This window comes from Cajanus cajan, chromosome 10 (assembly GCF_000230855.2).
Source record: "Cajanus cajan strain Asha chromosome 10, NIPB_CcT2T_4, whole genome shotgun sequence".
Lineage (NCBI taxonomy): Eukaryota > Viridiplantae > Streptophyta > Magnoliopsida > Fabales > Fabaceae > Cajanus > Cajanus cajan.
In genome coordinates, this window is record NC_138526.1 from 15,074,688 (window position 1) to 15,087,755 (window position 13,068).

Consider the following 13,068-nt stretch of genomic DNA (forward strand, 5'->3'; position numbering starts at 1 on the left):
ACCAAATTATGACCAAATACCACATAGTAATAATGACAATAATAATAATAATAGTAATAATCATGTTGAAAACTGAGATGTTACACCCAGTTCCAGGCCCGTTCTCATTTAGGGTTAATGGCATATTTAATAGTCTGGAACGGCCCGTTCTACCTTGAGAACGGCCCGTTCTGGGCTATTAACTCACACACAACTTGGTAGTTTGGAACGGCCCGTTCCAATTCCGGAACGGCCCGTTCCGAGCTACTAAATCATATACCTTTTGGTAGTTTGGAACGGCCCGTTCCAATTCCGGAACAGCCCGTTCCAAGCTACTAAATCACCCCTATCGCCTTTATAAAATTACCAAAATACCCTCAATTAAAATAAATAAATAAAAAGTGAAATAAAAACTGGGGTGTTACACTCGGTATTCCTTAGCAGAATGAAGTTATAGAAATGAGGAATCACACACTTTTAGAAATGGTGAGATGTATGTTTAGCCATTCCTCTTTACCAGCTTTACTTTAGAGAGATGCTTGAGGACTAATGTGTAGATTCTTAATCATGTACCTAGCGAGTCTATTCCAAAGACTCCCTATGAGCTTATGTCTAGGAAGAAGCCAAGTTTGAGACATTTCCATGTGTGGGGTTGTAAGGTAGAGGTGAGACCTTATAATACTCATCTTAAAAAGCTTGATCCTAATACTATCAATGACTTCTTCATTGGTTACTATGTGGGTTCTCGTGGTAGTAGATTTTATTGTCCTTCTCATTCAATGTAGGTTATTGAATCTGATTGTGTGATATTCTTTAATGATGATTTGGATAATGGGAGCATTACACCACGACCAGTCACTCTTAGAGAAGACCGTGTTCTTGTTCCTGTACCTCCAATTTCATTTCCTATAGATAATGTGATTCCTATTGTCCATGATGGGAATGAAGTTGTTCTAGATAATGTTGATGCCACAAAAATTGTGGTAGATGAACAGGCACATGATGATCACTACTAGAAAAATTAAAATTAGAGAGGGAACAAATCCGTCACTAATCTTGATAAAATCCGTCACAAATAAATTAGTGACGGAATTTGTGACGGAAATGATTCCGTCACAAAATTTGGCGTCACAAAATATTTAGTGATGGATTATTTTCTCCGTCACAATTAGTGACGGAATTAAGGCATCACAAACAATATAATTTCCGTCACTAATTTCTAACAATAAATGTTTAGAAATTAATAAAAATCCGTCGCAATTTGTGACGCCTCTAACTCCGTCGCAATTTGTGAGGGATTAAATCCCTCGCAATTTGTGAGGGATTAAATCCCTCGCAATTTGAGAGAGATTAAATCCCTCGCAATTTGAGAGGGATTAAATCCCTCGCAATTTGAGAGGGATTGAGAGGTATGTGAGTCCGTCACAAATTGTGATGACACAAAATCCCTCACAAATTGTGATGAACGAATCCGTCAAAAACTGTGATGCCTATAATTGACTAGAATCCGTCACAATTTGCGACGGATTTTATCCGTCACTAACTGGGATGAATCCCTCGCTAACTGGGCGTCTTTGATGACTAAATTTGAGGAAACTATTGTTTTAATTGTCTGGTAATCGATTACCTATACATGTAATTGATTACCAGACAATGAAAATCATATGTTCGAAAGTTACTCATTAAAAGGTTCTCTAGTAATCGATTACCCAGTTCTTGTAATCGATTACCAGAGCCTATTATTGAAACAATTTCAATAAAAACAAAAATATCAAGTCTTTTTTTATGAAAATGCATGATATCATTTAAAATGAAGATAAAAGAACAATACAGACATCAAAAGGAGTTCCCAAGATTAATGATGTGCTTAATCGGCAAGACAACACATGAAAAATAATGAATGACCTCTATCAGTGTAACTATGACAATAAAGCTTCATTGGAGTATATCCATAGCCATGATACTTTTCATCATTTAGAGATCAAAATCCACAAGGCACACATTTAGGCAAAGAAACCCCTTCAAACAATACACATGAAGCAACCTAATTTTACTAAGCTAGATTGCTTATATAGTGATGACCTTATACCTATCTACCAAACATACAATTAATAGAGGCAACATGTTGAAAATTCCAAATCAAATCATACAAAAATTCAAATACAGGGGAAAAAATTCTTAAAATTGATTACCTTTTTTCTTGGCCTAACAAGCCTCAAGGCCACCTCAGCAGCAGTATTTGCAGTAACAATAACATCAGTTTCCCTTCCTGTGACAGGACCTTCCTGAAGAACATGAGTGTGAGCCACAGCCACCATGAAACCATCTATATGACAAGCCAAATCACTACAAACAACCAAAGAAACTACCATCAACTTCCTAGTAATAGCGAAAAACACAAATTTCATTCCCCCATCACTCATAACAAAATTCCTACTGAGAAAAAAAAAACCATGCTCAAAAATCTTACATTTTCAATATATCACCTTCTTCCAACACTGTCTCGTCAACTGCAAGTTCGCTTTCTCCAACATATTTATTTAGAAGTGAAGGTCCCTAAAATCCAAAAAAAAAAAAAACAAAGCAATTTAATCATTTACAAGATGATTTATTCAAACCAGAGGAATGTCCTGTAAGACTATCGAAACTAATGATAAAAGGGTGAAGTTTTTAGACACATACCTTAACATGAATAAAATTAGCCCCTGCCACATGGGCAACAACTTTTGCAATCAGCGTTTTACCACAACCAGGAGGTCCATAAAGCAAAAATCCCATCTCGAGATCTATCCCAAGTCCCTGAAAAAAATGAATCCAAAAACAGTGATCAGATAGTGATATACAACTCATTATACTTTTTCTTGAAAAACCAAAGACAAATCAATTGATCATTTTCTAGAAAAAGAGCAAGAAACTTATCAGGAGAACTTAAATATACAGCTATGAAATTATTGAGCATTGATCAGATATTTTGTGAATACTTATGATATGGAAGGGCATATAATTGTTACGTTGATCTAGATCAATGTAACACCATCATTATCAGTTATTTCATAAATCCCCATACCATAGTAACTCTCTAACTTGAGGAAAAAAAACAATGATAGTTCTGGCCAATCACCAGACTTTGTATTAAGAAACAAATTTCTAAAATTTACACAATTAACACGATAGCAGCATATTCCGTCACAACTTCTGTTCAACGGCAAACAGAGTGATATCATCAGTTAGGGAGGAAATCAAGAGAAATTAAACAAGACCAAACTACTTCTGTGTCAGGACCTAACTATGTAGTACTAAAGAACCAAAGGCCTTACAGACCCCATATTAGAATTTCATACTGTGGACCACAAGTCCCATACCTTGAAAATGGATTCTAACATATTACAGCTACTCGAAATCATTGCCCTAGAACGGAGATGCAGAAAATATAGATCCAGCCACACATGCACATAAATTTCAACAAGATTTGGGTAGTGTGAATTGTGACAAGAAAAAAGCCATTTATAAGAAATCAAGAGACAAGGAAATTAGAAAAGAAATAAAATTCAACACAAAATGCAATATTAAAAGGTTAGTATTCAATTATTACCTCATAATCTTCAGGATATTTTATACGCCTTACAATATAACGTTCAAACTCCTGTCTTAAAAGATCAAGCCCTCCTACGTCTTCCCATTTCACATCAGGAATAGGAGAGAACCCATCTCTTCTTAACGAAGGTTGCACCATGTTGACTGCTTCCTGCATGCATGCCCAGAAATTCAAGGAAAAGCTAAAAGACAGGTCATAGAGAAAAAAAATTACTTGCAAGAAGACATGGAGGATAAGATATCCCCTCCCAACCATAGGATAGTAAAAGCTGGGATTAAGACATTATAGATGCGATGATAAGGGAAAGGGACACAAACATAAACCTAAAGAAAAAAGCTCTTGTCAATTACAAAGATTAAGAATAAGTAAACAAGGACACAAATCTAAAGCACCTCAAAATCAGACATTTTGACGGCAAGCTTATTTATTTCTTCAGGCAACCAATGTACTCTCCACCAGTCTTCAGCATGCTCGTTCATGTGATCTTGAGATAAATCATGTCTCCTTCCAACAATTATTCTCTTCATTGCCAGATTACCAGCCTTGTTAACAAGAGCCACCATATGGATCAATCATGATTCTATTATATATTATATATTGATACATAATAAAGTTGACTTGCATGCAGTTATTCATTATTTTCTGTCTTAGGGAAGAAGTTCAATATCTATAATATTGTTTTACAGCAAGCTCAAAGTTAAATTCTATTTTGCTTAGTGACTATACATAGAAAACATTTTAACACCAATGTTACTAAGCAATCAGTGTTGGATTTTTTAAATCCTCCATGGACTAGCACAGTCACACATTTAGTTAAACTCATTATATAGTTTTAAATTGCACTTCCCAACCACTCACCAACTCTCAACATAACCACAACAATTCAGCATATAATCTTATTGTCTCACATTTGTTTTTTATATCAAAATGTCTATTTTCCTTAATGTAATTTTAAAATGATACAAACTAACACAGTGAATAGCTCACAATATTGCAGGTGGTGTCAACATGCACTTCTAGGGGCTGTAATCTGAACTTCCCAAGAAGAGTTATTGATTGTTATTTACCATACTCCCTGCATCATGCATCCAAACCTCCGACGTCTCTGGAAAAAAAATTCCAACGCTCTTTTGCTTGAAAATTGGTTTCGATTTAAATCTAGGTACCAAGTTTCCTCTAGCTACATGAGTCTCTTTAATACCTAGAACATAAATGCAAGAGCAAATACATTATGTAATGATGGTGTAAACAAACTAATTCATTTGTGTTGGTTGGCATATAATGAATAAGCTAATGCACAACTGCACTGAATAATCTAATAAAGTATTTATGAGAAACGCATATAGCAATGTTTAATAAAGAGAAAAGGCAACATGAAGAACAGTAGAAAAATAGGTTATAGGAATTTTACTTTTGCATCAAATTCACCAACCTCAATCTATGGATTCTGTTGTTTGAGATTGTTGCTCCTCAAATAACGATTGTAGTCTCTGCAGTAAACAACATACCTTAGTAATTAGCCAAAAGAATAAAACCAATGCCAAAATTGTAAATCTAAATCTTTTTTCTTTTCTCCTTTCTTGTCAAATAATAATACTATAAGCATGTTCAAATAAACATTTTCATAAACACTTCTAAGAGAAAAAAAAATGAAATAAGTTTTTCTTTTAGCAAATGAAAATGAAAATGGAACCTCAAGAGCGTGGTGGTAACGCTTCGATTTGACTAGGGTTCTGGCGATGCGTCTAAGGTAGGAGGGTGAAACCTCGTTGCCTCTGTTCTGTTTCTGGTTCTGGGTTACAGCGTCACGGGAGGCGACGACTTGCGCGACAATGGCGGTGGCGTCCGCGACAAAACCCTAACCCAATGGCGTCCGCAAAGACTGAGGAAACGACAATGGCTGAGACAAGTGAAGAAGACGAAAGGGAACTCGAACGGAGGAAATGACAATGGCTGAGACAAGTGAAGAAAGCCACAAACAGAATAGAGAATCGATGAAATACCTAACAGAGAAGGAGGCGTCGTGGCTGGCGAGGGCAAGAGCTCTTATGAGATGTCTTTCGGAAGGAGATGTGTTGTTTTAACATGTTTAGGGTTTCCCCTGGTTCCTCTTTGAGCGGGTTTATGAGCCAAATTCATAAACCCAAAAAACTAGCAGGAGCCCAAAAAATAGTGGGAGCCCAAAAAATAGCGGGAGCCCAAAAATGAAAAAAACTAAGCCAAATTCATGCCAATTTTAGACATTATTAAACCAAAAGATTATAAAAAATTATAACTCAAATTATAATTAATATTTTGATAATAAATTTATTATATATTAAAATTAATTAAATACCTGTCATATTAATATTCTCTCTAAATGATTTAACAGAGCTGGAGGTGTGGTGGCCGGCGAGAGACTGTTGGAACGGTTTAACACAAAAAGAGGTGTGGTGGCCGGGTGAGGGACTGTTAGAATGGTTAAACAGAGAAGGAGCTGTGGTGGCCGGCGAGGGAGTGTGGATTCGTTTAACAGAGAAGAGAAAGAGGTCTGCTAGGGCAAGAGGGAGTGTGGATTCGTTTAACAGATTTTAGATTTTATTTATTATGTTTTATAATAAATAAAATCCAATATTAAATCAAAAGATTATAAAAATCATAACTCAAATCTAGGTAAATATTTTGATATTAAATTTATTATATTAAAATTAATTAAATATTTTTATCAAACAAACTCATTGAGATTTTAAATTTTATTTACTGTCTTTCATAATCAAAAGAAATCCAATATTAATTCAAAAGATAATAAAAATTATAACTAAAATATTTATAAATTTTCTAATATTAAATTTAGTATATATTAAAATTAATTAATTAAATATTTGTATTTAAGAAATCGTTAAAGATTTTAGATATTTATTTTAAAGTTTTTATTTTATTAAATTAATTAAAAATTAATTAAATTTTATCACTTTTTAATAAAGTGAGTGAATGATAATGAATTAACTAAAATTCAAAAATATATTTTAATTAAAAATAATTTTTTGGTTAATACGGCAACTAAAAAGTATTATAATAAATAATTAAACTAAAAAAATAAATTTTATAATGGTTAGTTTTTTAATGATGTTAAATTAAATATTTTAATTATTTTACAATAAATTAAATAAAAATAATAATAAAATATGTTAATTGATATTTTAAATAAAATATATTAAAATATCATAACCAAAAGAAATCAAGTATTATATCGAAAGATGAATAATTGATTTAGTATGTATATACCTAATTTTATTTAAATTATATATTGAATTTAATTTTTACGTATGAATTTTTTATTACCGAAACAATTAAATTCTTTGTTTAAATATATTTATATTATAAACAATATAAATTGTTAAGATAATTCTATAAGATATAGTTTAGATATACTAGTTTATACTCTCTTAATTTATTGTTTAGTTTCCTTAGTCAGTTTTATCTAAATTCCTAAACTTTAGGGATTGATTATGTTTTATGCCTATTTATTTTATTGTATCCATCAATTCAATAACATGAAAATCATTCAGATTCAAGTACTAAGGAAACTAAACTAGAAATTAGGAGAGGATAAACTAGTATATCTAAACTATATCTTATAGAATTATCTTAACATAAATATATAACAAAAAACATAATATTTTTTAAAAATAATGTAATTTACTCTGCTCACATACAAAAATTAATAAACGTACAAAGTAATCAAATATATTTAAAATTAAATAGGTCAAACTAAAGTTTTTACTATAATATGTATTTAGTTTAAAAGCATAGGCTACAAGTTATTTAAAAAAAAAACTTATATTACACTTAAAAGATTGATCTACTTGAATAAAAATGAATAATAATATTAGTTATTATTATTATTATATTAAATTTAATGACTATATATAATATATTAAAATTATATATACTATAATATATTAAAAGATTGATCTATTTCAATAAAGATAATAAAAATTATAACTAAAATATTTATAAATTTTCTAATATTAAATTTAGTATATATTAAAATTAATTAATTAAATATTTGCATTTAAGAAATTGTTACAAATTTTAGATATATATTTTAAATTTTTTATTTTATTAAATTAATTAAAAATTAATTAATTTTATCACTTTTTAATCAAGTGAGTGAATGATAATGAATTAACTAAATTACTAAAATTCTAAAATATATTTTAATTAAAAATAATTTTTTGGTAAATACGGTAACTAAAAAGTATTATAATAAATAATTAAATTAAAAAAGAATAAATTTTATAATGATTATTTTTTTAATGATGTTAAATTAAATATTCTAATTATTTTATAATAAATAAAAATGAAAAGATAATAAAAATATATTTTACCTTAGGTAAATTGCATTTTATCTCATTATAATGTTTAATTTGAGATCTTCTCATCTAATTTTAATTTTGAAATCTTAATCTTCTAATAATGGTAAATCTTAATCTTAATCTTCTCATGTTAAAAGAAAAATTTCGATGCAATAAAAAAATCTCATTATCTTTATTTATTTAATGCAATATATTTCTATAAAAAGAAAACTTATTATATTTTTAATTTGCAAACATAGTATAGCCTATTTTTTTGTCCTTACTAAACAAAATTCATGGATCTGTTATTGATGATAACTAAACAGACTTTAATTATTTCTAAAAAAAATTATGATTTTTGAAATTTATAAATTTTATGAATTATAATTCTTAAGTATAAAACAATTTTTTGTGTACTAAATGTTCTTTTAAAATCATTTTTTAAGGTGTTATAAAACATATTGATATATCAAATAATTTGGACATCAAGTAATGAATATCATATATAATTAATTTGATCTTTCAATCATTTTTTCTTATACATATATTTTCTAATTAAATTTAAAAGTGGTATATTAAGTATTATTTATTTGAATTGAATTATATGTAGTATAGTCCTTTTAATTGCAAATGTAGCAAGCAGCTCCACCACTCTCCACTCACCAAAACGTGTATGGTCCGTTGAATCTATTATATTCTTCAATTTTTTAAAAATAATAATAATCGTTGATATATTTTTTAAAGTAATTATTCACAACTATTATTTTAATTTATTTTTTATTTATCTTTTAAAAATTAAGAGGTATTGTGACACCCTCTACCCCATTATTAATATACAACCAATGTAACAATAAAATAGTTCTTTTCTTCTTATTGGGTAAATAAAATTTTTCATAGTTTAATAACATCTTTCATGTATAAATTAATTGTTTCCAATATTATAAGGTAGAAGATTCACATTCGTAACTCATAAATCATAACTCCAGTGTAGAAATTATAAAAGAAAAGAGGTTAAGACTTTCAATACAATTTATTGGAAAACAAGAAATCATATATATACAAATAAAGGAAATATAAATTAACTCCAGTAAAGGTGGCAGTGCCTCCTAGTTAGGAATTAATTTATAACTTTAAAATCATCTAATAAAATAGTATAATAAAGATGTACATTTTGGTCTTTTCTCAAGAACGTTCAAAATACAATTCTTAACATATATTTTCCTTGAATTATACATGTTATCTACGTTATCTCTTCGTTAGAAATTACAAAAGAAGAGAAACTAAAATTATTAAAACAATAACATATTAAACTAAAATAATTATGCCCCGATGTCACATCCTATCAGAGCATGCCCAATTGAAGCCTTTAAGCCTCATCACCAACATCCTCATGATGCTGATCATCTGCAACACAATTTAAAACATATACAAAAACAACAAGGGAGTGAGAAACATCTCACTCAGTTTCAGGTGCAGAAATAAAGGCTAGATAGCACCCACACACACAACAAATATAAGTCACTTATAAACAATACACATACATCATCAATATCACATATATATTCATCTATCATTCAATGATGTCATGATCTTGACTTATAAATGCATGCATGTGGCGCCATAAGGAAGTTTCACATATCATCACTGGTGACCCTAAGGCACACCTGGTTACATCACTGGTGACCCTAAGGTACACCTGGTTACATCACTGGTGACCCGAAGGTACACCTGGTTAGCAAGTTACATCACTGGTGACCCAAAGGTACACCTCGTTAGCAAGTTACATCACTGGTGACCCAACGGTACACCTTGTTAGCAAGTTACATCACTGGTGTGCGGCCTCAGCGGCACACCTGGAATAATATATGCATATGATGCATGTCATACATTCATTATTTCATTAACTCAACATTTAACTTATTACATAATTTCATTTAGTACATCATGTCCTCATTTGTCATAGTCTCATAATCACATGTCTCAATAGTCCATTCATATGTCTCATGTCATTTGTCCATATTTCACAAGGTCGTGTCATAAATACTCCTCATAAGGTTCGCATAGGAATTCACAGAGATCTAGAGAGCATTCTTTTTCATATTAAAATCCATTTATTATTAACATTAATTTCATATTCATTTATTAGTTCAACAAAGAAAAAGGTAGAGCAAATAGAAAATCAGACAGAACAACGGCACTTTCAACAAAAACAAAGTAGAATAAATAGAAAATCGGACAGAACAACGACACCTTCAACAAAAAGCAAAGTAGAGTAAATAGAAATTTAGACAGAACAACGGCACCTTCAACAAAAGGCAAAGTAGAGTAAATAGAAATTAAACAGAATAACAACAAAGGATTGGGGGCCAATCCGACAAACAACTATCCAACAATTATCCCCACACCCTTGAGCGAGGTTCTCACTCCCCCCTTACCTGGATAAGCGGAGTTGGAACTTGGGCAGGGTCTCCTCCTCTGGATCCCCTCTTTCTTCCCTCTCTTTCTCTCTTTCTCTCTCTCTCCTCTTTCTCTCTCTAAGATTATCACTTCTTCTCCTCTGTACCAAATTTTCACCCCCCTGCCCCTATTTATAGGCCTCCTGGCGCAACCGGAACGGCCGTACTGATTTCAGAACAGCCCGTTCCGGATCCTTCAAACGTGGGCAAATTTCTCAACTGGAACGGCCCGTTCCAAAATCGGAACGGCCCGTTCTCAAAAAGCAGAATGGCCCGTTCTGAAACCAGAACGGCCCGTTCTCAAACTCAGCAGAACGGCCCGTTCTCCCTCCGGAACGGCCCGTTCTCCTTGTTGGAACGACCCATTCTGGGCCCGTTCCCAACCTAAAATTTTAGCTTATTTTAAATGCTCAGAACGGCCTGTTCCACTTTCGGAACAGCCCGTTCCGAGTTACTCAAATGCCCCTAATACCTTTATAAAATTACGAAAATGCCATCAATAATTACGAAAATGCCATTACTAATAAAAATATCCTTTTAAGGAAATTGGGGTGTTACAGGTATCAAGTGTCTCCTTTTTTTTACTAGCCTAACTAAACACTTTTATTTTATTTTAGTTTCTAACATATACAATATCTTCATTTTAATCTCTAAATAATCTTGAAAATTTGTAAAGACTCAACTTAAAAATTTTAAGTAGTTTAAATAATTTTACTCACTAAATCACCATGTTCATTTAATCAATAACTTACAAATCTTAATTATATATTATCTTTAATATAAATTTTACTCAATTCATTAAATCTCTAAAAATTATTATATAAGATCTTAAAGAAGTTATTTCTTAAAACATATCATTATTCAAATTCATTGAATGTTTAATGTTAATTATAATTAAGATCTTATTATATAAAAACTTATTATATAATATATCTTAAATAAGTTATTTCTTAATCATATATATATATATATATATATATATATATATATATATATATATATAAGTGATTTGTAATGTACGAATTTTTATTATTTATATATACTTTATTTTAGTTATATCATTATTCAATATAAAATTTTTAATACATTTCCTCACATTTTGAGTGTAACATTTATAAAACTCTAAATATATAAATGCACTTAATACCAGAAAAATTTGATAAAGGGTAATACAATAAATTCAACAATAAAATATTAATATAAACTTTAATATAAATCTTAATTAAGAATACTTAAGTGTCACTCTCCTTGTGATACCCTTCTACCCCATAATAGATAAGTAACAACAATAAGAATAATTCAATAAATATAACATCAAGAAGGGTCCACATATTTTAATAAAAACTCATAGGTTCACAAGTCTTGAAATAAATAGAAATAATAATAATAATAATAATAATAAAGTTTTACTCTTAAAAGAAAATTACCAAGGTCTCTAAAGAAAAATGAAAGGGATCCAGAATTTACAAATATAAGGTGAATATAAAACTCCTAAAAATAAGTCTCCTCAAACGACAAATAACAATTCATAACTAAAGCATCCTAAATTCATGCCCCAATGTCACATCCTATCAGAGCAGAACCCTTTCCCTTTAGAACTCAACACTATGAGTGCCTTCATCTTCACCTAAAAGAAAACCACATAAAAACAGGACGGTGAGAGATAGATAACATCATATATGAACATAGAGCTACCCAATTCCCACCCCACACCGTGCACCAAAATATCATTAAATATAAACAACAAATACATCTCATATAATTACCAAACATCATTTTTTTTCAATCATACAAGCTTTCATACACATACTCACTATATGCTCATACACATCTCCTCTCCTAAGAGTCTCAACTTGGCACTCCGCACAATGGGCGTACCTCGTCAATTCCCTTAGTTGTTGCCAATGCGGGCATACCGTTCTCACACCCTCCCAGGGCCGGTATGTTGCACGGTTAAACACCCAGCGGCCCGTGCAAAGGCAATCCACCCACCGTTAAACCCTCTGTGGCCAGTGAGCTGCGCAGTTAAACACCCAACGGCCCACGCATGGAATGCCTCCCGTCATGGACCCCCTGTCTCAACCCCTCTCTGGGCCCAGGGTCCAATGCAATATAGCCACGTCTGGCTTCTCAAGCACCACGTGCAACTCATAAGTCTCATGCAACTCATGCATCCCACGTAACTCATAATTAATGCATCTCCATTATATAACATCATCACATGTCAATAACAATCCATGCAATATCATCCTCACATGCTAGGTACCTATCATTAAGTTATCAACATCATAGACCACAAATTTCACATAATTCTTCACACACATCACAATATCTATGACATTCAGTTAATAATTTAACCATAACTCGAGATATACATATCCTTTCTAAGTGATCCCAACTCCATTAGAATCCTAACATCAATATCTACAACTTTCATGAAGAACACAAACGGCACTCGATTTGGATAACTACACAGAAAGATACCGCAAAATTACAAACGTATGTCGGGGTCCCGACGCCCGACGCCCAAAACTGGCGCTGAGCGCCCAAATCTCTGCCCAGACTCCCCTCTGTGAAATTAAACCTGCGTTTTACGAGTTTCAACAAGGTTTTTACCAATTTTCACTACTTCTACACCCCGTTGGTTCAGTTTAACTTCATTTATATTCTTCATACGTTCCAAATCAATCCATACACATCT

The 13,068-nt window shown here is 31.4% G+C and overlaps 1 protein-coding gene across 1 annotated transcript; it reads right to left on the reverse strand.

Moving 5' to 3' along the window:
* Window positions 1-2,634: 2,634 nt before the first annotated feature.
* On the reverse strand, window positions 2,635-4,203 carry LOC145952889 (cell division control protein 48 homolog C-like). Its single transcript, XM_083065992.1, has 3 exons — window positions 3,967-4,203; window positions 3,572-3,724; window positions 2,635-2,778 (listed from the first exon to the last, which is right to left on the reverse strand). Exons 1-3 carry the CDS (start codon window positions 4,135-4,137, stop codon window positions 2,650-2,652), a joined length of 453 nt encoding a protein of 150 aa, XP_082922118.1. The 5' UTR covers window positions 4,138-4,203; the 3' UTR covers window positions 2,635-2,649.
* Between the last annotated feature and the right edge of the window lie 8,865 nt (window positions 4,204-13,068).